Source organism: Apaloderma vittatum, unplaced genomic scaffold (assembly GCF_000703405.1).
Source record: "Apaloderma vittatum isolate BGI_N311 unplaced genomic scaffold, ASM70340v1 scaffold452, whole genome shotgun sequence".
NCBI classification, from domain to species: domain Eukaryota; kingdom Metazoa; phylum Chordata; class Aves; order Trogoniformes; family Trogonidae; genus Apaloderma; species Apaloderma vittatum.
Window position 1 is genome coordinate 85,044 of NW_009703933.1, and position 25,670 is coordinate 110,713.

Consider the following 25,670-nt stretch of genomic DNA (forward strand, 5'->3'; position numbering starts at 1 on the left):
AGTGAGTACATCTTAGGAAGTGGTGAACACCTACCACTCAATATTGCTTTTACTGTTTGATTTTGTAACCTAATGCCAATTATCAATATCTGCATTATCTATTTTAATTTTCATTAATTCTGTCTCTCATATAAGACTATTTAAAAATAGGAGCAGTGATAGGACTTGGAAGTTATAGCCTCAGAAAAAGAGTATGAAATCATTCTATTGTATAGTGATTACGTGCAATAAATATGCTCTATAATAATGCTGAGTATTTACACAGTTGTTGTTATCTACAAGGTTATATTCTAAATTGTCCCAAATGTAGAAAAAGAAATTTTAGAGACCTTGTCCTACATCTTTCCCAGGAGCATTGTCTTGAATTTTTGTTTAGCTCTAGAGTTCAATGCAGGGTAAGACTGGGTAAAACAGCTTTAAAGTTATGAGTTCAGGGTCCAGCCAGGCTCCCCAGCCCCACGAAGGCAGGTGGGGAGAGTAATTGAGTGAATAACTCCATTCCTTTGTGAGTGGTATAAGATGATGTTCCTGCTTTCTGAAAGCAATATCAATTTAAAAGCCAAATGTGTGAGTAAATCAGTTAAAAGATTCACCTGTAAGCAGTATGCTGAGTCAGCAGTGATGAAGTTTGATTTTCAACTTGTACTTGAAAATGAGCATATTAATTACTGGTAATATTTTTCATGTCCTCTTCTTGTGGTAGACATTTTATTTTAAAAATGCTATTTGCACTACTAGAATTAGAGGAATGTTTTGTAGGTAACTGAAAATTAGTTTTCTTCTCTTCTTTGAATTTATTCTACATTTTGAGGTTATTTTAATATGTACTGCAAATGAATTAAGCATGGAACTTCTTGATTTCTCTTGAGGTTACTGAGTCAGTTAACAAACAGGTTTATCATCCCTAGTATGAAATGTCATATGGCTCAGGTTCACCCATGTTATTTTCAGATATATGCTGGAAGATTAAAGTATGCTATTAATAAAAAATTACACATTTCAAGCTCATTTTTCAATTTATTAATAATAAGAAGGAGATTTTCCTCTTAAATCAACAAAGCAGGTATTTATGCCTCCAACAAATGCTTCATTGTTTATGAAAACTAGCAAACTTCAGGCTTAATTGTGCACATTTCCATGCATAGGAGTATAAGCAAAACTGATCAAGTATGTACTCCTGTTTCCAGGCAGGTTTAGGCTTGAGATGTTTTCTAAAAACATATTAAAAATTTTGAAATTTACACAAATTATCCAAAATTTACATGTCACTGGAAATACTAAAAAGTGATTCATGGAAATAAATTTACATAATAGAATTGTAGAATAGTTTCACTTACAAGAGACCCTCAAGACCATCTAGTCCAACCTTTGTCCTAGCTCTATCAGCACCACTAAACCCTGTCCCTCAGCACAACATCTCCCTGTCTCCTAAACACCTCCAGGGATGGCGACTCAGCCACCTCCTTGGGCAGCCTGTTCCAATGGCTGACAACCCTTTTAAAAGAGGTCTCTTAAGGTCTTTTTAATGTGTACCTTAAGTCCTGTTAATATTAAAGACACATACATGCTTTCCTTGTTCAATATAAATGTTATGCAAGATCAATCAATCAATCAGTCCCTGTTCCTTGAAGAGCAGTCAGTCACATAAGAGTCACGAGCATGGTAATGAGGTGGCTGAGGGCAGTTTGAGGTCATTTAAGCACAAGCTGCCGTTCCAATTCCGCAAACACCTCCAAGGGCTCGTTCTCCTGAGCATCACTCGTGGTCCTACAAGTGTTGCTGCTGGCACAAGTGACAGAGCAGCTGGAGAATACAAAGAGCAGGTGGGGAGAACTGCTTCTGGTGGTGATGAGGCTGATGTAGGCTTCAACTACTTGTGAAATAACTATTGCATCAGGTAGGAGGCAGAAGGTTGTAGTGAAATAATTATTGTGCTACTGTTTTGAAGTACTAATTGTTCCTCGTGGTTTGCAGATCCCCAAATCTTGCTTATGTTGTGTATTCTATTCACACAGTTTTGAAGTCCAGGTTTGTACCTTCTTAAAAAGAGTGGGGGAAGAGGAGGAAGAGGGACGCTTCGGCTCTTTGTTTCTAAATGATTCATGCAATTTCAGTCACAGTTACTGTGGAAAAAAGATACTGCTTCTAAATGTTTACTTTGTTTTCCGCCGCAAAATATGTAATGAAAATTTCACGTCAAATCCATTCTAGAGTAATAAGAATGATTTTTTTTTATTATTATTTTCAGCACCAAAGGGAATACTCCATCTCTCTCCTGATGTTTATCAAGAGATGGAAGCAAGCCGCAACAAATCAGCCCCTGGTACCACTGTAAGCTATTTGTCATCCAAAGAAATGAGCCAGACTTCTAGCTCTTTCTTCAGCATATCTCCTACAACAAATAGCACAGCTACGATTGCCAGGGAACTTCTCATGAATGGAACATCCCCAACTGCCGAAGCCATAGGTCTAAAAGGAATATCTCCCACTTCCCCCTGTTCTGCAGTGCAGCCTTCAAAACAGCTGGAGTATTTGGCAAGGATTCAAGGCTTTCAGGTATGGGAGGGGGAAAATGAAGCTCTTCAGCCAGAATCATAGCATTGCCATCAAGGTTTCACTCTTGCCCTCTTGAACATGGGCATGCATGTAACTTATCTTGTAAAATTAGCTGGTGTCCAAGGCAGTTTCTGGGTCCAGGAGATACAACCCTGCACCAATATACATGTCCTTCCTGTTTTTCGTTCCTTCCTTCCTTCCATTCACCTTACTGCAGGCCATTTTTCTCTCCTTTGCTTGTTCTCCTTAAATACTTCCAGGCTTAAATTATGCTTTTTACTTGCACTTCTTTGAGAGTCATCATCTCTTGGCATTAGAAGCTTTACATACTGCTCTGCTGTTGGTTTCTCTCTCTTGGACTCTGATCCAGAAAGTACTGACACACCACCTTAACCTTGCGTTTGTCTTCTGTGCCGGGTCGTTAAAGCCCTTACTCTGCTTCCTGCCCTGCACCTCGTTAGCTGTAACCTGTAGGACAACATCAGAAGGTGCAGCCTAGGAGCAGACCTGGTGTCAGAGCAATGCAGAATGTTTTTGACATCACAGTCGATACTAGAGAATGTAAGATGAACCCACGCTGGGTCAGCACGTGAGTCCGTCACCACTGATAACCTGTATCCAGCAATGGCAAATGCCCTACATTTCATAGGAGAGTGGCAGCCTCTGTAGTACATCCAGTCATTTCTGCAGTGTGGAAGATGGGAAAAGGAAGCCTCTTCCCGATCACCATGACATGCGCAATTACACGACTGTATGGGTAGCAGCCCATTATACCATGTTGCACCATTGGAGTATAGGACCAGCTATGTAGAAGTATTCTTTTTCCTGTCATAGGTTTTTGTTTTGGTTGTTTATTGGTTCTGTTTTGCTTTGTTTTTCCTTTTCAGAGATGTGAATTTGTTTCATTTGAAAAGTTGGTTTCCTATGTTCTAGCATATGTAATTTGATCATGTAACTGAATTCTGGAAATAAGAGGTTTCTGTTAGAATTTTTGCACGCCTGATAATGATTTTTTCATCAAAGCCATTGTAATTTACAAAGTATGCAGTTGTTGGAAGTGATTTAAAAGAGGCTGCTAGAATTTGAGAAATAGTGTCAGATGTTCTGTTGGCATGAGCAGCATAGTTAAATTACATTTGCACACATCAGATATCACCAGTTGTGAATTTGACCTAACGCTGTTTCTGTCTAAAATGTACACTCAGCTTTCTTTTGGTCTTCATTTTTAAAATGTCTTTTATTTGATTCGTTAGTTTGAATGTCTCTTAATGCAAGAAATGGTAAAAGTCCTAAGCCTCACCATACTAGAGTTAAGCTGCTAATAGGAATTCAGTTTTCCTGAGTTCCATTTGTTACCTGCCTGCAGTAGAAGCAGATTAATTCTGATGAAAAGAAATTCAATCCGTGAAGTTTTCACTGCTCGCTTTCACATCTTGTCAGATTGCTTGTGTCTACTAGTAACACTTTGTTTTCATAGAACCAATGCACAATTTATGTTACTGTTTTGATTCCTACTTGCCTACAGTATGTGGTTACTGCAAAATGGTTAGTTGTGTTTGTCCTGTTTTGATTTTTTTTTTTTCCCTTGCTTCGATTCTAGATGCTCATATAGAAGTTGTTTTTAAAGGGTCTTACCTTGAGCCAAAACCTATAATCCGTTTCATCCATAAACTAGACTACTACTTTTTACTTGCCCCTGACACAAACCAAGGAGTCTGGTAGAGAGTCTTGATTATTACCATCTCTCCGCTGTGTGTGTCACCGATGGCTTTACAGCACCCTGGCATGCTTTGTAACACCTCGCTTGAATAAGCCTGGTATCGATGTGAAACCCTGCCGCTGCTGGGCGGCTGAGCCGAGGTGGAGCAGTGAACAGAATCTCTGTGGGAAATGGCTCGATGGCCTGTCAGGTGCATATCACAGGTCTCTTCACCATTTCAGCCTGGAAAGCTCTTTGTGTTTAAGAGTTTAAAAGCTGATTTCTTTACAGGTTAACTTTCTCAGGCGTATTTACCAAGTAGAAAAACTACTGCATTTGCGAACAGCTAGCTTGTTTCATGTTTCCTGAATGACCCAAAAAATGATTTTAAATTGTTAGCATGTATTTGTATTCTGGTCTGGATGATAACCATAGTTTTGTCTTTCATTGAAGAACGTATACATTCTGTTCTGTTACAATGTATTTTTGAATTTTTAAAAAAATCAATAAATACTCATATGATGTTTCATTTGTAAATGTAAAAAAATGTTATTTGCTTATTTGAATGTTTTCTTGAACTTCTTTAGCTGCAGGGGACACATCTTTAAAATATGGTTACTTTGAATTCTTCTAAACTGATTGTATATGATCTCAGCCGTGTTCTATTGTAAGCCCTTAATATTAAGAGTTATTCGGACCAATGTATGGAAAAGTACTGAAAAATTACATTTTTATGTTTTCTGGCTTTTTATTCTAAAGATACTGGCTTTTTATTCTAAAGATACTTGTAATTGATAAGCAGCAGCTCAATGTCACTGAAAAACAGGTGTCTAGCTTGGATACTTTCAAAGCTCAGGCTTCAAATTACCAGCGATAATTAAAGACAAATACTTCAAGCAAGCCTTTACAAACTCTGAATAAAGCATTTTTAGTGCTTGCTTCATATTTATGAATACGATCTACCAGTTAATTCTTTTGCATACTTTGCCTGGAGATTGTTTAAAGGAAAATTCAGGTCTGGAAAAATTGTTATTTTTAAGTGACTACGTGGCATTTTGGTCATTGTTTTGTAACTAGATTAGGAAAGTTACAGTTATTTTTGCTGACCATTTAAGTGCAGTAAATTATTCAGAGAGTTTGTTTAAATGGAAACGTTTAGAGAAGCTGTTTACACGTGAAAAATTTGAGCCTCCAGTTTTCACTGAGGCAAAACACAAGTCGCAGGTAGTCCAGCAGGAAGTTCCCGTGGGAGTTCCCCTGGAGCAAAGATCATAAAATTTAAAAAGCCGTGATTTAGTGCCCACAGTCAATCCTAGTGCGTGGCTGCAGCCATACTTGGCTTGCTGCTTGGCAGGACTTAGCGGTCTTACCCTTTTCTCCATAGTGGCTACATAACAAAACCATAACAAAACACGGGTTATAGTTTCTTCGTGATGTGTTCCTTTGATTGCAATGGTTACACAATTTATGTCTTGGTGTTTTTTTATTCTCCTCCTCTGCTTTTGTTTAGTGGTTAACTGTTCCGTTTTATATACTGATGGATTTAAGTGTTGGGTATTTCTAAGAGTTTCTTATTTCCCCGGCCAGTAGCACAAGCATGTGTTTCTGTGAGACTGCACACACAGGAGAAGTCCTGCAAACGCTCCAGGGTCAGTTTTACTTGTGGCGTCCACATTCCAGTATGTAGCTTTGAATTGCTGGCAGAAGTAGGCCTAAACCAAATTTCCACATTTTTATTAGGATTGACACTGAGCTCAAACCACTCCCTACAGTGGCTTTAAACAAAATAAATGCTGGTTTGATTTTTTTTGGAGGTTGGATTTGGAAATCAGTCTAGGAGTGCTTGGATCTCACTGCTGAGATATGCAGAGATATGAGGAAAATCTGAGGGAAATTCAAGCCCCAGTGAATTTTAAGGAAAGAGCGATAGTTTCGGTCTGTTCTCTAAGTAATTGCAAATTTCTTGGAGCAGGTCAAATTTTAAAAAGCACCTAAATACCGTTTTCAAAATAGACAGAGGTACTATGGGTGCTAATAGCAAGTCATTTAAGGCTATAAAATCATTTAAAAAGGTAGATACTTCTAGAGGTTTTCATAAACACCTGTGCAGATTAGGAACCTGCCTTCCAGTTCACTTCTAAGCCTGGGTGCCCTGCACAGTGTTCTGCAAATTTGGGCTGTTGCCAGCCTGAAGTTGGTCACTCCGTGGAGACTCCTGCTCTGTACCGTGTTGTCTGATGTGGTTGTGTCCTCACATGCTGTGAGTTGTCGTTCTGGTGTGATTGATAGTGGCACTTTCCTCGGTGCTTGCTCACTGCATTCTCTGGAGGATGTAGTCACGCAAAAGAAAGAGCAAAAAGCGGGCAAGTCTGGCTTCTTCAGACTCAGCGTAGTATGTTGAGTAGCTGTTCTTTGTAGCTTAGGTCATGCTTCCCGCCTCAGGGACGGTGGGTAACCTTCCCATCTGTGCTGCCTGAATTTGCAATAGTTTGTGAATCCCAGCCCTGTTTTTGCCCCAAATCTCTTTCTCTTTGACCAATGTTAAATTCACTGTTAGAACCCGTTGACAGTATTCATGCTAATTAAATAGTTCTGGTCTTTTTAATAGTGATGAGTTTAGGCCTGGAACTCTTTCTTAAGCAATCTAGACATAGTCATGAAAACCATATTTGAGTTTAGTGGGAATTTTTAATGAATGGAGATGAATGAGGGTATCAGGGTTAAACCTGGAGGAAATAATTGGGATACAAATTCTTATCATCACATCACAACTTTCATATCCTGAAATTTGATGCAGTTGCCTTTATCTTGTTTCGTTAATGTTTTGTTGCAAGTATTTTGACTCAGTGATGATGGCTGAATTAACAGTTCCGATTCAAAAATTCCTTTCCAAAGCAGGTCACAATTAAGAAATGTTGCTTACTTAGTTAAAATTCAGTGGACTTCGCTAAATGGAAGCAGCTTTCCTTTTGTTAGTTCTTGTTCGTTACATGACCCAGCAAAATCTGGATACTTAATTTGCAAGACCTCCCCAGGAGTCCTGACATTAGCTATTTCCCTCCTCCTTTCTTACGTCTGAAGCCGTTTTCTACCTCAGTAAAAGCAACATCTTCATCCCTTTTCAGTCTATCTTTTTCTCTTTCCACAGCAAGCATGATATCTTGCAGTTGAAGTTTCATCAGTCTTTGCCAATGCACCAGGATATTTCTTGTTTATGATCTTCAGTATAACTTAGGACTAGAAAATTAAGGCCAGATTGTTTACTTGTACAAGTTGTTGTATCTCTGAAAGCAACAGATTGACACACCAGTTATGGATTTGGACAGTAGGACTCTACTTTGAAATTTTCCATAAACTTTTCACATTCACAAAAAAAGTCATCATAAATAAGAAGGAGAAAGCTACACCAAGACTTTTAACACTCTCCTAAGCTCTCGAAGAACAGAGATCTCTGAATTAGCTCTGAAAATTGCAAGAATTCAGTGGCACCTTTTATAGGGTTAAGGAGAAAAGCAAGCAGAAAAAAATGCCCAAGCATTCTCCATTAACTCCAGATTCAAAGAGCTACAGTAAAGGGAATTATGAGACTTCTTTTTAATTGTTCTGCTTCTGATTAGAAGCAAGGTGAAAACATTCTGAGAAATGGATCTTATTCTAAGTAGGACATCCCTGCTGACAAAGCCAATGGGAAGAAATGAAAATAGGTTAAAAAAAGTGCTGTGATGGAAATGAAAACTTCAATAGAGGGCTTTGAAGCAGCACGTTAAAATGAAGCTTCTGCAGTATCCCGGAAAAACAGTGGGCATTTCCTGTCTCTCTGATGAGCTATAGACTACCTTCCCATCCCAAATGTCCTGTCTCCGTTTTTACAACAGACAGTCTTCTTTACATGTGTGTGTTTTCATTTCCATTCCTCTTTCAGGGTAGAAAGCAGCATCTTCTCTTTGCCTCTTTCAGCCGTTCTCGTGGCTCACCGCTTTGCATAAAGTGGCCCCCCACTATGTCATTCACCTCCACTCTTCCTGAGTAGTTATCTGCTGAGCCCACAATACAAAACTTTTAGTTAGAAGTTTAAATGGATTGTGATGTTTGTCTTCAAGTGGTCATTTATTTAGTGGTGAAATGGGCCTGAGCTGTGGTGAACTGAAAAAAAACCCAAACCATTTCTTATTAGTCATGAATAGCTGATGTGATTTTCCTCAGATTCCCCCGAGTGACTTTTGAGAAAAAAGAAAAAAAATAAAGTAAAATTTACCGTGTTTTGGGAGGGAAAGATTTTATGTCCTGAATCTATTGTAGTGAATATAATGGTAGTTACCATGCTAGTTTTCAGAGAAAGTGAATTTTCAAAGTTGCCTGCAGATGAATGAATCAAAAGGTGTGTTTTAGGAAGTCTCCAGCTAAAGCCAATGAGAGAGATTGTAGCAAGTGCTACAAGCTGTAACATAAACCCAGATAATACTGTTGTGTCCTTGAACAGAAAAGTTTGTGGCCACTGTCAGGTTGGGACTGGAATCCAAGCAAACTGGCTAGTTCCGGAGAATACAAAAGTCTTAGCTCTTGTTCAAAGTAGGAAAAAAAAAAAGAGCAATAATTAAAGGGAGTTTTTGAAATTATAAGATCAGGCTTCCTGGAATCAATAATGTAAAACGGATTTGAAGTTTATGCCAGCAAACTGTTTTTATATAGGTGCTTCTTTTAAGAAAGTCTTATCTCCACTAGTCAGGAAAAATGGTATTAAAAAGTGTAGATGGTAGTAGAATAACATTAGAGAATACTTTTGAAATAAGGCTGTTACATATTGATTCATCCACATTTGGGGTCAGCCCCCTCAATAATTCTATGTATATAACTGTGCATCTTGCCCTCCTTCCCTCCAAGACATTGGAGACTTCTTTCCCAGCAGGACTGACCAGACTGCAAATATTAGTGAAATTGTTCTAAAATAGTAGTGTACAGTCAGGCCCAGAGGGAACTGTGATCACCTGACTCACCTTAATGTTAACACTCAAAGGGCAGTGGGAATTAATGATATTTATATTTAAAAATAATTACTCCTGAAACACCTTGAAGGAGCTTGTGAGTGACTATGCTGCCATGTAATAACAATACCTGCTTCTGCAAAACAAGCTGTGGCATCAGGCTTTTGGTTCCTGTCCAGATGTCTTGGGTCTTCGTCAAGTTTGCTCTCACTGTACCTGCTCACTGGTCAGATCAGTTTCTGAAGAATGAAGTGTGGAGGGATGTCATGCTCTGTCATCACTAAAAGTATTGAAGTCTGGCCTTTTGCAGAAGGATGTTATCTTCCCGTGTGTTTGTACTATGCCACGCTCAATGGCTAGCACAAAAATCTCAAGAGCGATGTTTGTGTCTTACCCACAGGGAGTATAAATACCTTTAGAAGTGGTTGACAAAGTTCTCATTATCTCAGTTTCTGTCTTCTGGATATTTCTTTTTTCCCTAATGTTAAGTCTGCACTTTCACCATTTACCTAACTATGGCCTGATGTTCAGATTACTATAGATTTGTGTTGTGTATTAGCCCTGGTGAGCAGCTCAAGCTCTACACAACTGCTTGCTCACTCTGGGGTGAGGGAAAGAATCAGAAGGGCATGAGTGAGATAACTCGAGAGTTCAGATAAAGACAAAAGCTGTGTGTGCAAACAAAGCAAAATAAGGGATTCATTCATGGCTTCCCATCAGCAGGCAATTATTCAGCCATTTCCAGGAAAGCAGAGCTCCATCACCTGTAACAGTTATTTGGGAACATTAGATGCCATAATACTGAAAGTCTCCCTTTCCTTCTCCTTTCCCCAGCTTTTATAGCTGAGCAGGATGTCACTGGTGTGGAATATCCCTTTGGTCAGCTGGAGTCAGCTGTCTCAGCTGTGTTCCCTCCCAACTTCTTGTGCACCCCCAGGCTACTCGCTGGTGGGACAGTGTGAGAAGCAGAGAAGGCCTTGACACTGTACAGGCACAGCTCATCAATAGCTAAAGCGTTGCTGTGTTATCAATGCTGTTTTGGTCACAAATCCAAAATTTAGCACTATACAAGCCTCTATGAAGAAAATTAGCCCCATCTCAGTTAAAACCATTATAATCTCTACCCCTTAATCCATGCCATTTACATCATGCTCAGGTACCACACTGTCCAGGAGATCTTCATTAACCACTCACCCCTTTTCCCATCCTTTGATGTGTACACAGATAATATTCCCTTATTCTATGGGCCGCCCCTTTAAAAAGGCCATAAAATGTCCGCTGAGTCTATTTAGTCCATGTTTACTCCATCTATTTTGGTAGATATTCAGGACAGGAGAAATAGCATGTTCTATGGCATAATTGGGCACCAAAGCCAGCTCAGGTTCAGGCACTAATGGGCTTTCACATCTTGTGAGGCTTGTCCTCTGGTGGTTCAAGTGGTGCCTGCTATAGCACTTCCTATAACATACAAATCCTGGATTATAACAATTTAAAAGTATATCCATTGCAATCTTCACCTCTTGTTCCTTTGGACTAGGCCATGTGGTTTAACATTGCAATGAACTGCTCCCCTTGCCCCTTCTCAGCCTGAGCTTATCCACAGGCTCACAGTCCCTTTGGGATGTGAGTGCTCCAGTGTGGGCTTCTCCATGGGCCACCATCCCTTAGAGATGTACCAACTCCAGCATGACCTTACCCATAGACCACAGTCCCTTCAGGGGAGTACCTACTCTCTCATGGAATACTCCATGGCCTCATATGCCTCTGGTTGTGCCTGCTGCAGTATGCACTTACCCACAGTCACAGTCCCCTGGGCTGGAGTTCCAGTCTGCCCAGTACGGCAGCGATGCCCTGGCCACCTGCCAGCCGACTGCTGTTACCAATATGTTCCCAGGCCCAGCAAGTGGGATGAGGAGAGCAGGAAACAGCAGAAACGAAAAGCAACCACTAACAAGGACTAGACTCTAGAGTGAAGCGAGCAAGCCCCGTGGCAAGCCCAGGAGCCTGCCAGTTGGTAGCTAAACAGCTATAAATTTGGTCTAGCACACTGATCAAATCTGTTGCTATCTCAAACCCCGGATGCCCCACACTGGATGCCAGAAAGGACTGTTACGGCTTAACCCTGGGTGGCAGCTCAGCCCCACCCAGCTGCTCAGTCGCTCCCCTCCAGTGGAACGGGGGAGAGAACAAGAAGGGTAAAAGTATGAAGGCTCAGAGGTTGACATAAAGACAGTTTAATAGGTAAAGCAAAGGCGTGTGCATAAGCAAAGCAAAATGAGGAATTTATTCACCACTTGCCACGGGCAGGCAGTATTCAGCTGTCTCCAGAAAAGCAGACCTCCATCATGTGTAACAGTGCCTTGGGAAGACAAACACTGTAACTCCAAACCTCCCTGTTCCTCCTTCTTCCCCCATCTTGTATTGCTGAGCAGATGTCACAGGTATGGGGTGTCCCTTTGGCCAGATGGGGTCAGCTGTCCCAGCTGTGTCCCCTCCCACCTCCTTGTGCACCTCCAGGCTACTTGCTGGTGGGGCGGTGTGGGAAGCAGAGAAGGCCTTCATGCTGTGCTAGCACATCTCATCATTAGCTAAAACATGTGATACCAATGCTGTTTTGGTCACAAAGCCAAAGCATAGCAATATAGAAGGCACCGTGAAAAAAATTGCTCCTTCCCACTCAAAAGTAGTACAACTTTGCATTTCACTGGCATCTTTACAGTTGCCACTAGGCAGAAGTCGGGAAATGAGAGAGCTCCTTTTATCCCTGTGAACTTAAGAGCCACTGTGGTCTGAAGAAAGCTTACACCCTTTTATCAGATTATATCAGGCTACAAAACTTCTTCATATATTCAAGACAACTACTATTTTTGTTATATTAAGAGGAAAAGAAGTTTCCTCCAAGGAAAGGCAGTCGATCAGTCAGGATTTTACTGATAGTTTTAGTGGCATCTGTGATTTGCACAATGCTACCTGTTAATTGAGACTACTTACCTGGCTCTCAGAAACTTGCAGGTGTCCTACTACACTGAAAATCAACTTGCCATAGAATGGCTATGTTATGTAGAAAAAGGCTTCAAGGTCTCCAAACCCTAATTTATACATGACTAGCTGAAAGTAAGAAAACACATTGGGAATGTGAAATAGAGGGAGAGATGGAACAAGCTGATAGAGCGAAGTGTCCTGAGAGGGCGAGTTTCATGCAAAAGTTAAAGCCCTTGGACTTTGTTTCATTCTCATTTATAAGGGTTTTTAATCAACTCACTTCAGAGGGAAGGTCGGCAGTATGGCAGTTGATGGCAGTGACCCATGGTAGATCTACAAGAAGTGGTTTTATTAGTTTCTATTTCTTTCAGAAATGTTTCTGTGGACTGTAGAACATCTAGTCAATATTAGCCTATTCTTGACCTCAAAGGAAGTCAAAATAGTGGTAGTCGTTCTGCAAAAAAATAGCTGTAAGAAACATTTTCCTATCAGTTTCCGTGAGGAAAGGTATGCAGATTTGGAAACCTAGCATACTCATTCACAGAGCATAATACAGGAGGTAATATTTGCTGCAGGAAATTTCCGAATGGATTTAAGAGTATGCAAAATTAGGAAAACAAATTCAAATCTAGTTACAAGAGACAGTGAATTTCCTAACACAAGGTCTCCAACTACTTGCCTTCTGGCCAGAAATCTGTCTGAACTGTGTTTCTTCTATTCTGGCCATCGTTACCTGTCTCCCTCTTACAAGGAAGAAAGCCCTTTATTCAAGAGCTGCTGAGGTTTTGCTCTTCTTGCCTCCAGAAACAGCCAGGTGCTTCTTAATTTTTCAATTTCTATAAGGAAAGAAGGTAAATGTAGAATAACTGGCTAGTGGCATTGCCTGGGTCACCAGGTGTGTTGTGGATGTCAGCCTGGTAACATTTTAGCTTTCTTCCTCAGCATCTTGCAAGTAACCATTAAAATCCTCCCACATATCCCTTGCTCATAACTGGTCCATGGAAAAAATGTGAATTATATTTTCATAACCAATTTTAGAATTTAGGGTGTTTATGGATGAGAAAGTTTAAAAGCTGTCAGGATCTCTCAAAATACTGCAGCCAGCACTAAAGGCACCCGGCTGCGTTGCCTGCCAAAATCTTTCTGAGTAAATCCTAATGTGACTTGATAACTTAGCTACAAACCTTGGCCTGGAATACAGCCAAAACTTTGAAAGACTGGAAGTTTCAGCTGGCAAAAGTATGAAGTTGCAATGGTGAATTCATAGGAGACTGGGGTTTAGCTTTAATTATAACAAAGGAACTCAGCTCTCCAGCAAAAACCCTTAAAAAGAGAAGCAGCAAGAAGAGGTGAAGAAGGAGAAAGACAAGTTGCAGTTTTTCCTCTCACTGTGACTTGGAAGACAAGGATTTCAGAGCTTTTTTTGGCTATTGTCTCCCTCAGTCTTGTTCAGAATTGGCAGCACAATGAAGGAAGATAATTTTCAGAAGTGAAACAATTATTTCTTGTTTTATTTAAGGAAGAATGGTTCTTTCTGCGTACTCCCCTATATCTGGGTTAGTGCACAAAACCACTGTCTGTACCAGCATCAGACTTTTCAGCAAGCTCAGGCAGATGGTTTTGTGCTCACAGTTTCGCAGTGGTCCTGTTCCCTCTTCATCAAGGCAGACTTTGGGGCTTTTTTGTGCAGTTGGTAAACAGAGAAGAGTTTATGCTTGCTTCACTCTTTGCTCCAGTGACAATTTTCATAATGAAAAAGAGGGTACATGAAACCATGTTTCCATTGATGCTTTTGCTAGAAAGTGTCTTTAAACCAAACCAACCAAGTTTCTCTCTCCTTTTAGTCAGTTGCTCAGGATCATACCCAAGACAGAGGCTTCTCCACACATGCTCCAGACCACGCGCATCCTTTGTGTGCTTCATTAGCAGAATATAAGCTCCTCACCAACCTTGGATTTTTAGGCCATGTGATGAAAATAGGAGATACCAGAGTTGCCAGGTTTTCATATTTCCTTTGACTGTGAATTATAAAATTAGTTTCAACACCTCTCCCTGAAAATGCAGAATTTACCTGAAAAATTGTGGGTGAACGGATCAGGAGCAGACAAGTTATTTCTGCAAAAAACATGTCAGGTATAAGTTACATTATTTTGTAGTATTTCACAGTGTTTTAATTTCTGATTAATTAATTTTTTTTAATCATGTTTTCCTGTTCACTTAAGGGGAAGACTGTATTCAGTATTTTAGATCACTGTAGTTAAACTGCTCTCTACTATGTCTGCAGAATAATACATATCTTACTTATAGAATAGAGGAAGTGAATGGGATAGCAAGGTACACTTCAATACAAGTGTGATTTTTTTATAGAAAACCATCTCCTGATATCAGCTTTCCTATCAAACAGACAGGTCTCTTTGCACCCTTCAGTATTAGCCATTGAAAATACCATTGCTTGCTTTGTGTGTGCTCCACAGGTCCACTTTCTTTATACATGCGTACTTGGGTTAAGGTTTAACAGCTCGAAGGTAAACATTAGGCACCTTACTGTACTGATTGTCCTGTATGCTGCTGTGAAAGCATCATGTTAGATAATTTTCTCTCAATTGGAACCAAACATCACATCCAGAGGTAGGATGGAGCTGAGTGTCCCTTGCTTGACTGAGCATAATATATGGCCAGACTTTCCAGATCTCACTAAAACAGGAGTTCTGAATTCTGAGGATATCTGAATAGCATGAAAAAGGGACATACAAGTTGCTTTGGCTCAGATGATAAACTTTTGCATTTAGGAGATGTTTTATATATTTTCTTTTGGAAATGTATCAAGCAGGTTTCTTCATTCTTAATTGTACTTCACGTTTTTATAGCTGACAAGTGCCTGACTTACTATAGTCAGGAATGTAAAATACTATGGCAGTAACCTGTGACAATGCCTTTATGGTCTGCTTGCTGTTACCTATTTAGAGTAATGGTTTCTTTCTTAGTCTAAACCCTATGACTGTATTTTAATGAAGATTTAAGAGTATGGTACAGCTGCTGTTCAAACTCAGTAAGAGAGGGACATGTTGGAATAGCTTAAGATTTACTGCTAAACTGTCAGTCTTTAAGCTACCGAGTGTCTTTACCCTTCCGTGCAGTAGCTACGGTGGAAACTTTGCCCACTGCTGTGAGGCAGACACGGCGATTAATGAACCTGAGGCGCGCTAATCAAACATATGTTTTCCTGACACAATGATTGTGTTATATATCACATCCGAATGTACGGGCCTTTATCTTTCCTTAATGGTCTAGCAAGGGGGTTTTTAAAATGTGGGTGTTTTTCATGCACTCCTTAGATTTGTTCCACAGGGGGTGACCATTAAAAACATCTGACAGGCATGCAGTTAGCCAGCTCCCTGCTGAGATTAGTAAAATACTATATTTAGTAATCGCACTACATCAAGGAACTCCAGCATTGCAGGAAACAGTTTGATTCAAAGCTTTTTTTCTGATTTTTTTGATTTTTTTTTTATATTATATGTCTTATATTTCATCCAGGACAAAATTTTTCATCTCAGTCTTGTCTTTTGGTATCTATGCTTCAGCTTTTCATAAAAGACTTTGTTCATACAATGGAGTTTTCCACCATATTTTTTTTTTTTTTTACAGTACTCCTTTTCTACCCTCACAAACAAAATATGTGGAATTGTTAAAGCGGGTAGTAAGTCACAAACTGGAAAACAGGAGGTTCAAGCTAAACATAAGGGTGAGGGTGATGGAGCATTGGAACTGGCGCCCAGAGAGGCTGTGGAATCTCCTTCTCTGGAGACTTTCAAAACCCACCTGGATGCATTCCTGTGTGGCTGCCCTAGGGGTTCCTGCTCTGGCAGGGATTTGGACTAGATGATCCCCAGAGGTCCCTTCCAACCCCTGACATTCTGTGATTCTGTAAAGTATGCAAAGTGGTATTCATACCTCTCTCACTCTGCTCCATATCTGAAGAGACTAATCTATTATTTGTTAGGAAAGTTCTATAGATACTACAAGGATTCATGGTTTTACGTAGTAGAATTCTATACAGTGAAAGCTCCTAAAATTAGCTTTGAGAAAATGGTTGAAATGAGCAAGTATATTTAGTTTATTTTCGTGCCAGAAGTATTTCTTCACCAATAAATATACATGAAACCGATTTTGAGCTCAAACGGGATTGTTTCTTTTTTTTTTTTTTAGTAGATGGGATGGCTAACAGTAGATAAGCAACAGAAAGAGAGAGGTAGAAGACCAATATGGAAAAGACAAGCATTTCACTGAGAAACTAAAGGAAGACAAATGTTTCATGATACTTTTGTCAAAGTCAAAATTACTATCCTAATGTCTGAACTTGGAGCCCATTTCTGTTTGTCTGTCACTGTAAATCTAGAGTGACCTATGTAAAATCTTAAAAATGATTCTGCAAATTCAAGACTAAATTGAGTGCTTTCCCTTTAAGGGTCAGATTTAAAGGAATACCATCCTTTGTTCTAACAAAATAGTCCGAGCTTGTCAATCCAGAAGATTTGTGCATTGCTGAACATAATGGCATTTTATTGCCTAGTTTATTTCTGTCTAGCATTCTAAGACTCCTGCTGGTGCTTTGACTCAGAGTAGTTTTTGGTTTGGAAACATGAACTCCAGTGTCACAGATGACTTCTTTCTTTTAGTAATTCATATTATTTTTTTATTAAATGTTCAAGAAAGAAAGTGTTTGGCCAGACAGAAGTTGTGTTTCAAACTGTGAACATCTAAGCATCAGTGTGTGAAAATTGTAGCCTTTATTTTTGTTCCCCTCAGTCTCTTATTGGTGCACAGCCAGCTTGTTTCTAACAGAAGTTTAGAATATTGTAGTTAAGCTTAACTACACTGCAGTACCATAACAGGTCTTTCACCTTACTCAGTTGTGAAGCAGTAAACCATAGCCCTTGTTCATGCAAAAGGATGGATGTTCAAATTCAGAAGTCCCCACTGAAGACGAGCAGACTACCCTGTGCTTGAAGTTAGGGCATTGTATTTGCAGAATAATTTATGCAGATCAACTATGGCCATTACCCAAGACTGCGTATAGCTTATTGCAGGACAAATACAGAAATATTTCTACAGTTTCTGTCAGAACACTTGCACATAGGGACAGGTATTACAGTAAAACTAGATTCCAGAGACATCTTTATATAAATACAAAAGAAATGTGAAAATTCCTACTTTTGGAGCAGAAATAAGCTTAAACGTCATTTCTTATGCAGTAAAATTTAGTTTTTCCTTTATAAAATAACATATAAGGTTGAGAATTTTGGCTATGACATTCCACATCCAGTTGTAACATTGTAGACATTTCATCTTGTATCTTTCTTTATGTGGAGCTATAAATATCCATCAGAATATTTACATCTCTTCAGTAATTTAAAATATTAAAAACAAGGGCCGATTTTCAACATAGTTGTCAAATGGTTTCAGACCTTCACATACATTTCTATATACATACACCAGTTAGTAGTATCCCACCATACATACTCATACCATGCAGCTTGTTCCTGACTGAAGCAGCATGTGAAAGGGATATACAGTTGTGTCTCGCGTGAATATCAAACACGAAAGCATACATGCATGAGCAAATCCATGGCATGTGCTTGTGGAAAATAATATTTCTAGAATTTATTTCATTAAAATAATGCCTGGGATGCACTTTGCATTTTACAAATGGAGTTTTTGCGTCCTGCCTGCACGACACAACAGAGTGCTGTGTTTGGGATTGCAGATCAGGCTATAGGTAATTTATCTCAGGTACTCCACATACGTAGTTACCCAGGAGAAAAGCTAGTGGTGCTGTATATGCTTTTTCCAATAAATGAGCAGGCTCATTTAGAATTATTGCTAGGATCTTGTTGTGGCACTGCTTTGTGGTGTGTAGACGTACCTTGGAGAAGAATTACATATAAATCACTCATAATGGTCTCAGGCTGGAGTCTTTCATTTTACTCAGAAACTTGCACAACCCTTACTGGCCATTATGTTCTAACCAGATCCTAATGCTGTTCTATAAAATCTCTACTTACATGTTATCCAAATAAAATATTCTGAGTTTTAATGAGTGAAACTTCAGTGCATTTTAATCCTTAAAATGCACTAAGCTAATTTGTGAATGCCCCTTAATTATAAAAAATTGAAGCCTGAAAATTAAGTCCTGCACATAGATAGTAATTATTTTCATAGCTATTATTTTTACCTCCCTAACATATAGAAGGGGAAAATGGCCAGTTGTGGTTAGGCCAGAGGCCTTAATGGAGGGTTATAGTCCCCACACTGCCATTCTCATCTGCCAGTGAATTTGGATGAGTCATTCAATGTCTGTCCACAAAGTGTCCTTACCTGCCTAACAGAGTTTTTTGTGGAGATGAGCTGTTGACTCTTAAGGCACTGAGGAACTTAGAAAAATATTACTGATGTCGTGAATCTCCCTAATGGTCTCATAACTACCATTGGAGCACTTGACCAGCCTTCTGTCACCACTCCTTGATTGCAGATACTGAATCAAGTATTTGCTGTACCTTCATGTTCCCCTGCCTTAGATCATATGATATTCTTACACCAGTTTTATAGATATTCATGTCCCTCCTAATGCTTAGTCGTAATAGCATGGATGTATAAACTGAAATACTTCCAACCACTCAAGGGAGTTTGGATCAAATTAGCTTTTGTAGAAAATGGTGTCATGTAATACTAATCATATTTTTTTTTCTCTGGGTATGTCCTGTTCCTCCAGTCTGTTAGCCTTGCTTTATTCTAGTGGACGTTAGTGAAGTGTAAATTTTTTCATATTATGCTAATTAAAAATAGGCCTACCAACACGCTATGCAGTACAGAAAGTGTCATTTTTCCATTTCTTCATATGTGCTCTTAGACATGTTCTTTTCTCATTTGCCAGATTTTACCCCCATGTCATATATACCGTACAAAATCATCCTTTTGAGCCTTTTTTGCCCCATTTCTCCACATTCCCACAACACATACTCAGCAGAATATCTAGCATGCAACTAGAGAGTCATGGAAGCTTGATAAGTCCTTGTCATAACAGTAGTCCCTGACATTTAAAGAACTTCAGTTTATATTTGCAAACCAAATTTCATACCTTCATACCTCTTTTGATTAATCAAAGCTAAACCATTGTATATGTGAAGGGGCCTCTTGTGGTTTCTGAGTAAGTAGTATGGCTTTTCTGGCAGAGAGCCACAGGCAATTTAGTAGGCACATATTGTGGGGGTTGAGAGGAAGAGAGACAGGGATAATCCAGAAAGCTCTAAGAAATGCTGAGTGAAATCAGTATTGCTCTACACAGTGCAGGAATTTTGTGTATTTTACCTTTGTCCACAGTGAAAACTTTTTGATGTGTGGTCAGTAAAGCGATTCTGAAGTATAGCACCGACTTGGTTTTCTCCTCGCTCGGCTAGCTTTGCACTGCTTTTGCTTAAGCTAAAGTATTCCCAATTTGCACCTGTGGTAGAGGTAGGCACAGGGGATTTAATATGCACAGCATACAATTAAGTATCATAGACATCACTAAATCATTACCATAGGAATAACTCTAATATGGATCCTAGTTGTCTTCAGAAGTAATAAACTTTGATTTTGCAGCCTAAATGTCAAGATGAGGCTTTATCATGTAACTTGCCTGAAAGCTATAGAGCTGTAAATAGATACTAACATAAAAGGTCTGTCTCCAGCAGAGCTGATCTCTCTTTCCATTTCTGACAGGGGTCACATAACCAATGTAAATTACCACCATAAACTAAATTCCACCTCTCCAGTAGAACAAAGTGCTTGATCTTCCTGTCTAGAAGCCAGAAGCTATGCAGAGAGCTGTAATATTTCAACAATTCGGCATGAGTGGCAACCTGTTCTTAATAATGAAACACTGGCAACATTTAATTTCATTTCGTCTCAACATATTAAAACTTATCTTTTCTTTCGGGGTTTTAAGAACTATTTGAAGGGAAGCTGAAGACAGAGTAATTCAAGTAGAAGCGCTATCTTGCTCTGTATTTCATGCAAGATTCAGGTTCAACCTGCACATCCTGACGTCAGTAGGAAATGAGTTACTCTCAGAAAAGGATAGCCTAGACTTCTCAAGAAGAATGTGAATTCTTCTCAGTTTTATCTGTCATTTTGATTTAGTCACAAAAGCAAATTCAAATATACAACATTAGCCAGGTCAAAAGAGTTAATGCATTTTAGTAGAAATGGAATTACAATTTAAAAATTTAAACTATTATTGCCAAGTTTTTTAAGTTATAACGATTTACATGGATGTTTTAAAACTAAGCTATGAAATGCTGTTAGAAATGACATCTAGACTGGAAAGCATAACTTGAAAGTAGATTCTTAGAGTTATATAGATACAATATCTTGAATTCAGTCTCAAAGGTCCCAGAAACCGTAGAACACAGCACTTACTTAAAAAACTGTCCGACAGACACGTCACAGAAAATTTGGCCCCAGTTCAGTACGTGACTGCCTAGAATATTTTACACGCTCCTTGTTTTATATTAAAGATGAATTCAATGTAAATGTTTGGAATTCTTCTTACAAACTTGCTGAAAAGGGACAGTATTTTAGCATGACTCCCTTGTACAAATCTGGTGTTTAGCAGATTACGTATGTTATTCTGTTATAGGTACACTACAGTGATAGACAAAATGGCAAAGAGTGTATGACCTGTTTGACACTGTCACCTGTGCAGATGACTTTCCAAGGTATCGGAAGCTCCATTGAAGCCAGCCATGACCAGGTATAATACCTTCACCCCACACTCTTGTGATTTTATTAATATCTAGTAAGGCCAGAATGTCAGAATTAGTAAATTTTAAATTTCAACACATCTTGTGCTTTTCATATGACATGTTCTTGTCACTGGGCTCTGGTTAGCTTGCCATAGTAAAATCCTGATCTAAAGAGAGACCCGAAAAGGGAGACAAAATTGTATTTACTTTTACATATTTTTAAGACATATTAGGAAAGCCTGAAGAGCTTACTTTGGTTTTAAAGTCAGGTGTAAGGTTTCTGCAAAAGTTTTGTTTGACTTATGTATGTATCAGGTCTTGTCTATCCTATTTTTGCTAGAAGATTGTGGGTAGCCGGAAAAACAGAGATGAAGCCATCATCTCTAGCCATCATCTATCACAAGAAACTGGCATCTGAGAGGAGAAAGAGATATTTATTTGAACTGTGTAAAACTCCCATTTTGTTTGGCTGCTCTTAAAATGTTTAATTCAAGTTTCTGGTGGAAAGCCAGAAGAAAAAATGAATCTCAGTGTTAATCACTCATCACACTGCTGCTTCAGATGGGAACTGAGAAGGACTTCCATTGTAGTCTTCTTGACCTCCAGCACTCGTACAAAAGCAAGACAAGACTTTGATACTCCAAAAGTTTTAAAAGGAATCAAGTAGAAGGAAAATTTAAACCAAACCTTGCACCTTTCAGATCTTCAGTAGATTGGAAAAAGTACCATTTTTATTAGCCTCTGCAGGCCATCCTTAAATTGTGCCATGTTCACATATACCGTACGTTTTATCAAACTCTCTGTAAGTTTCTCTAAGGAAAAGGAAAAGTCATCTCAAGAATGATCAGAGTTAGTCACTTTGGGGGAAAAATTTTCAACACCCTTAGTCACGTTTTAAATTATTTTGTGGTTTGTTTTTGTTTTTGGTTTAGTGTTTTGTTTGTTTGGGTTTTTTTAAATTGGAAGATTCTAAGTTAGTTCTTTACATAAAATAAGCCCATTAGTTATTTATGTGGTAACATGAGGATATTTCATGTCCTTGTTTGGTGTTTTACAGTAATGGAGAGCTGTGGTAAGTCAGACCATACTTTGACATTAAGTTCTCATTTCATCCAGCAACTTGTTTATGCAGTTCTAAAACAACACCATTTTTCTTTTTGGTAAAGATTTCCTTTTAAAATCTTGTTATAACTCAAATACACTATTTAGACATTTCAGTGAATTTAAGGTGGTCCCTGTCAATTTGGTAACAACTACATTCTGGGCTACCAGCCAGCTTGGCCTTTGTCTTAGCATTTATTTAGGCTAGAGTATGATATGTAAACAGAAAAAGACTTTGTAAGCAAAAACCACATTTAAGCCATCTGAATAATTATATATTTAAGATATCTAAATGAAAAACTGTTATTGAGCCTGCAAAGTCAAGCACCTAGAAATTAGGAAATTCTGGATTATGTGCAGCGTTAGTTTGATCTCAAGTGTATCCATTCAGTGCTCCAAAGAGGATATTTTTCTGAGAGAAAGGAAAAAAATGCGTAAAATCACATAGATTGTAATGTGCACAAATAGGTATGATTAAGTTTGCTTGGGCCATTATGTAGCTAGAATTTTCTAATCTTGCTTCAATTTGAAGTTTCAAAAATGTTCATCATTGGTTTTAGTTATATAATTTCCTGCAAGGTTCTTAAAAAGGAAAGAAAGTGTTTTGTCATTGCAGGATGGGGTGGTTGTTGTGTTACTGAAAGATTTTCTCCGAGCTGAGAGCGAAAGAAAATAGTATCTAAAAGTCAAGTGCCAACCAGGGGGTCACAGAATAGATCCGCATACTGGACAGGATTCACAACCTTCTGCTCGTCCCCTTCCTAAATATCAAAGGAGTTCCACTTTCTGGGGAAGAGGGCTGCTATTGACTGGTTGTGTTTGATAAGGGAAGTGGCAGGACTGGATTGGAGCAGTATTTGCTGTCACCTGAGTAAAAAATAATCCTTAGCAAACAAACAGAAAGCACATCAAGTGTTTGTCAGACACTGGTATTTATTGATTAATGACAAAATTAGAGGTCTTAATGAACTAACTAAAACAAATTCAATCTCCTTTTCTTTCTTGTTTCTGTGTGATTAATATGATTTTGCTTGGTTTTGTGCAATTTTCCTCGCAGCAGGTTTATTTGATACCATTGTTCTTATAAAAATAGGAGGCAGAACTGCTGGACATTTGTTAAGCTGAATTAGTGCATGACAGACACACACTGTAAAACTTAAGTTCTAGAAACTCCTCTTTCTAATTTAGGCAGTCTCTTACTTTTAAATGTTCTCATTTGGCTGTGTGGTAATTAGGATGGACTAGTCAACTGAAAGCCCGTGATTTCAATGGAGGCATGTTGATCTGTGTCAGCTATGAGGGCTCGCATAGTTTGACTTCAGGATCAAGCACTTCTGTGCTTCTGAAGATAATTCTTCTCATGTTCATTTTAAAATATAAATTACATAATTTATATTTTTTAAATGGAAGACTCTCTGAATAAGACTTAAGAATAGTTTGTGGGAAACTGTTGGAATCTGTTGTATCTAATAAAAAAGCTGAATACTATGTTTGTCACTATATGCGAACCACAGCTGACCACATACCTTGATCAAAAAAAGAAACAGAATTGGAAAAAAAAGCAAAAGAGGTTCCAGGTGACATCTCCAGCACTCTAATCCACCTTCTAGACTGGACTTGTGTTTTGCAATATATCTCTCTACTCATACCCAGTAGGGGACTTGTTATCAATGCAGATACCAGTGTGGTTACAATCTTACCTAAGTATATTATCTTGCTTTTTCAAATATGCCAAGACTTGACATATCAGTTTTTCAAGTCTCTTGCTATTTTCCTATACTCTGTAGGGAGTTTTCATTCTCTAGTTTGCGATTTTAATGAGTTTAATTTTTTTCCCAACGTGCATACTTCATTTGAGCAATTTCAGATTAAAATAAACATTTCATACTGGTACATTAATTAGTGTGCATTTCAGATGTCTGATTAACAAGACGTATCTCATTTAGTCAAGAAGCAGTATTGTGGAAGCAATTGCTGGTCTTTTTTTTTTTTTTTGGCAAATTGTTAAAAAGGGAAACATTCCTAAAGTACCACTGCAGTCTAGCCTGCCACACGTTTTGTTGGGTTTTGCATTCAGGTGTGCAAACCTCTTTAGTACAAGTTTAATGGCTTTTAGAATATTGTTTTCCTTTTTGTTTTCTGTTTCTCAGTATCTGACTATAGCTATAAATTTCTCTTTCCTTAATGGCTACTATTCTTTGGGGGTTTTAAGTAGAGTTTAGTTACAAGCAGCTTGTAGTTAAAATAGGCACCACTTTCTAGTGACTTTGTCAAGCAAAACTGAGGTTGTTCTTTGTGGTAATGAATCCTGGCATTTTTTATCTTGCTGTGAGACTGGAGACAACCTGTTCTCAGGGCTTTAGGCATACAGTGTGAAACTGAGGAATTAATTGAATGTGGGTGATATAAAGTAACTGAAAGGAAGCCCAGGTAGTGGTTTATTTCTGCCAATAAGAAAAATCAAGACCTAAGGAGTGGAAGACAGAAAGGGAAAAATTTGAAGATAGGAGGTTATATAAGCAAAAATAGGTGGAATGTGGCAGAAAACTAAGAAAGTTCAAGAAAATGGGGCAGTGATAATGAGAGGAAGTTAAGCCTTGTTTAGGTTCAACAATGCCAAGTGCTGGGTCCTAGCTTGGGTCACAACCCCAGGCAACACCAGAGGCTTGGGGAAGAGTGGCTGGAAAGCTGCCTGGCAGAAAAGGAACTGGAGGTGCTGGTGAGCAGCCGGCTGAACATGAGCCACCAGTGTGCCCAGGTTTCTGAGAAGGCCAACAGCATCCTGGCCTGTAGCAGAAATAGTGTGGCCAGCAGGAGTAGGGAAGGGATTGTTTCCCTGTACTCACTGGTGAGGCCACACCTTGAATCCTGTGTTCAGTTTGGGGCGCCTCCCTACAAGAAAGACTCGGAGGTGCTGGAGCATGTCCAAAGAAGGGCAACAAAGCTGGTGAAGGATCTAGAGCACAAGTCTTATGAGGAGTGGCTGAAAGAACTGGGGCTGTTTAGCCTGGAGAAAAGGAGGCTGAGGGGCAGACTTTATCGCTCTCTGCACCTACCTGAAAGGAGGTTGTAGCAAAATGAATACTGGTCTCTTCTTCCATGTAACAAGCGAAAGAACAAGAGGAAATGGCCTCAAGTTGTGCCAGGAGCATTTTAGATTGGATATTAGGAAAAAATTCTTCACCAAAAGGGTTGTCAAGGACTGGAACAGGCTGCCCAGGGCAGTGGTGGAGTCACCATCTCTGGAGGTGTTTAAAAGATGCGTAGATGTTGTTCTTGGGAACATGGTTTAGTGGTGGCCTTGGCAATGCTAGATGAACAGTTGGATTCGATGATCTTAAAAGTCTCTTCCAACCCAAATGATTCTGTGATTCTAATATTAAAGTGGAAGAGGGTGCTCAATAACACGACTAAAATGAATAAAGACATTTTCTCTACCATTTAGTCTGAAAGTCTTCGAGACAGCCTAGATGCTACACCTTCTTAGCTTCTCAAAGTATTGAACACTGAATTCCTTGTTACTGATGCCAATAAATATCTTTCAGCTTTAGCTGGGTTATATGA

General features: G+C 39.0%; 1 protein-coding gene across 1 annotated transcript in view; it reads left to right on the plus strand.

Annotated features, from left to right (window-relative positions):
* The window catches only part of STAU2 (staufen double-stranded RNA binding protein 2), an 89,232-nt gene extending 68,206 nt beyond the window's left edge, over positions 1 to 21,026 (plus strand). Inside the window, exons 11-12 of the mRNA XM_009864812.1 lie at positions 2,249 to 2,556; positions 20,900 to 21,026. Of these exons, the coding sequence (XP_009863114.1) occupies positions 2,249 to 2,556; positions 20,900 to 21,019 (428 nt within the window). The 3' untranslated portion in view covers positions 21,020 to 21,026. The remainder of the gene's footprint in view (positions 1 to 2,248; positions 2,557 to 20,899) is intronic.
* The last annotated feature ends 4,644 nt before the right edge of the window (positions 21,027 to 25,670 follow it).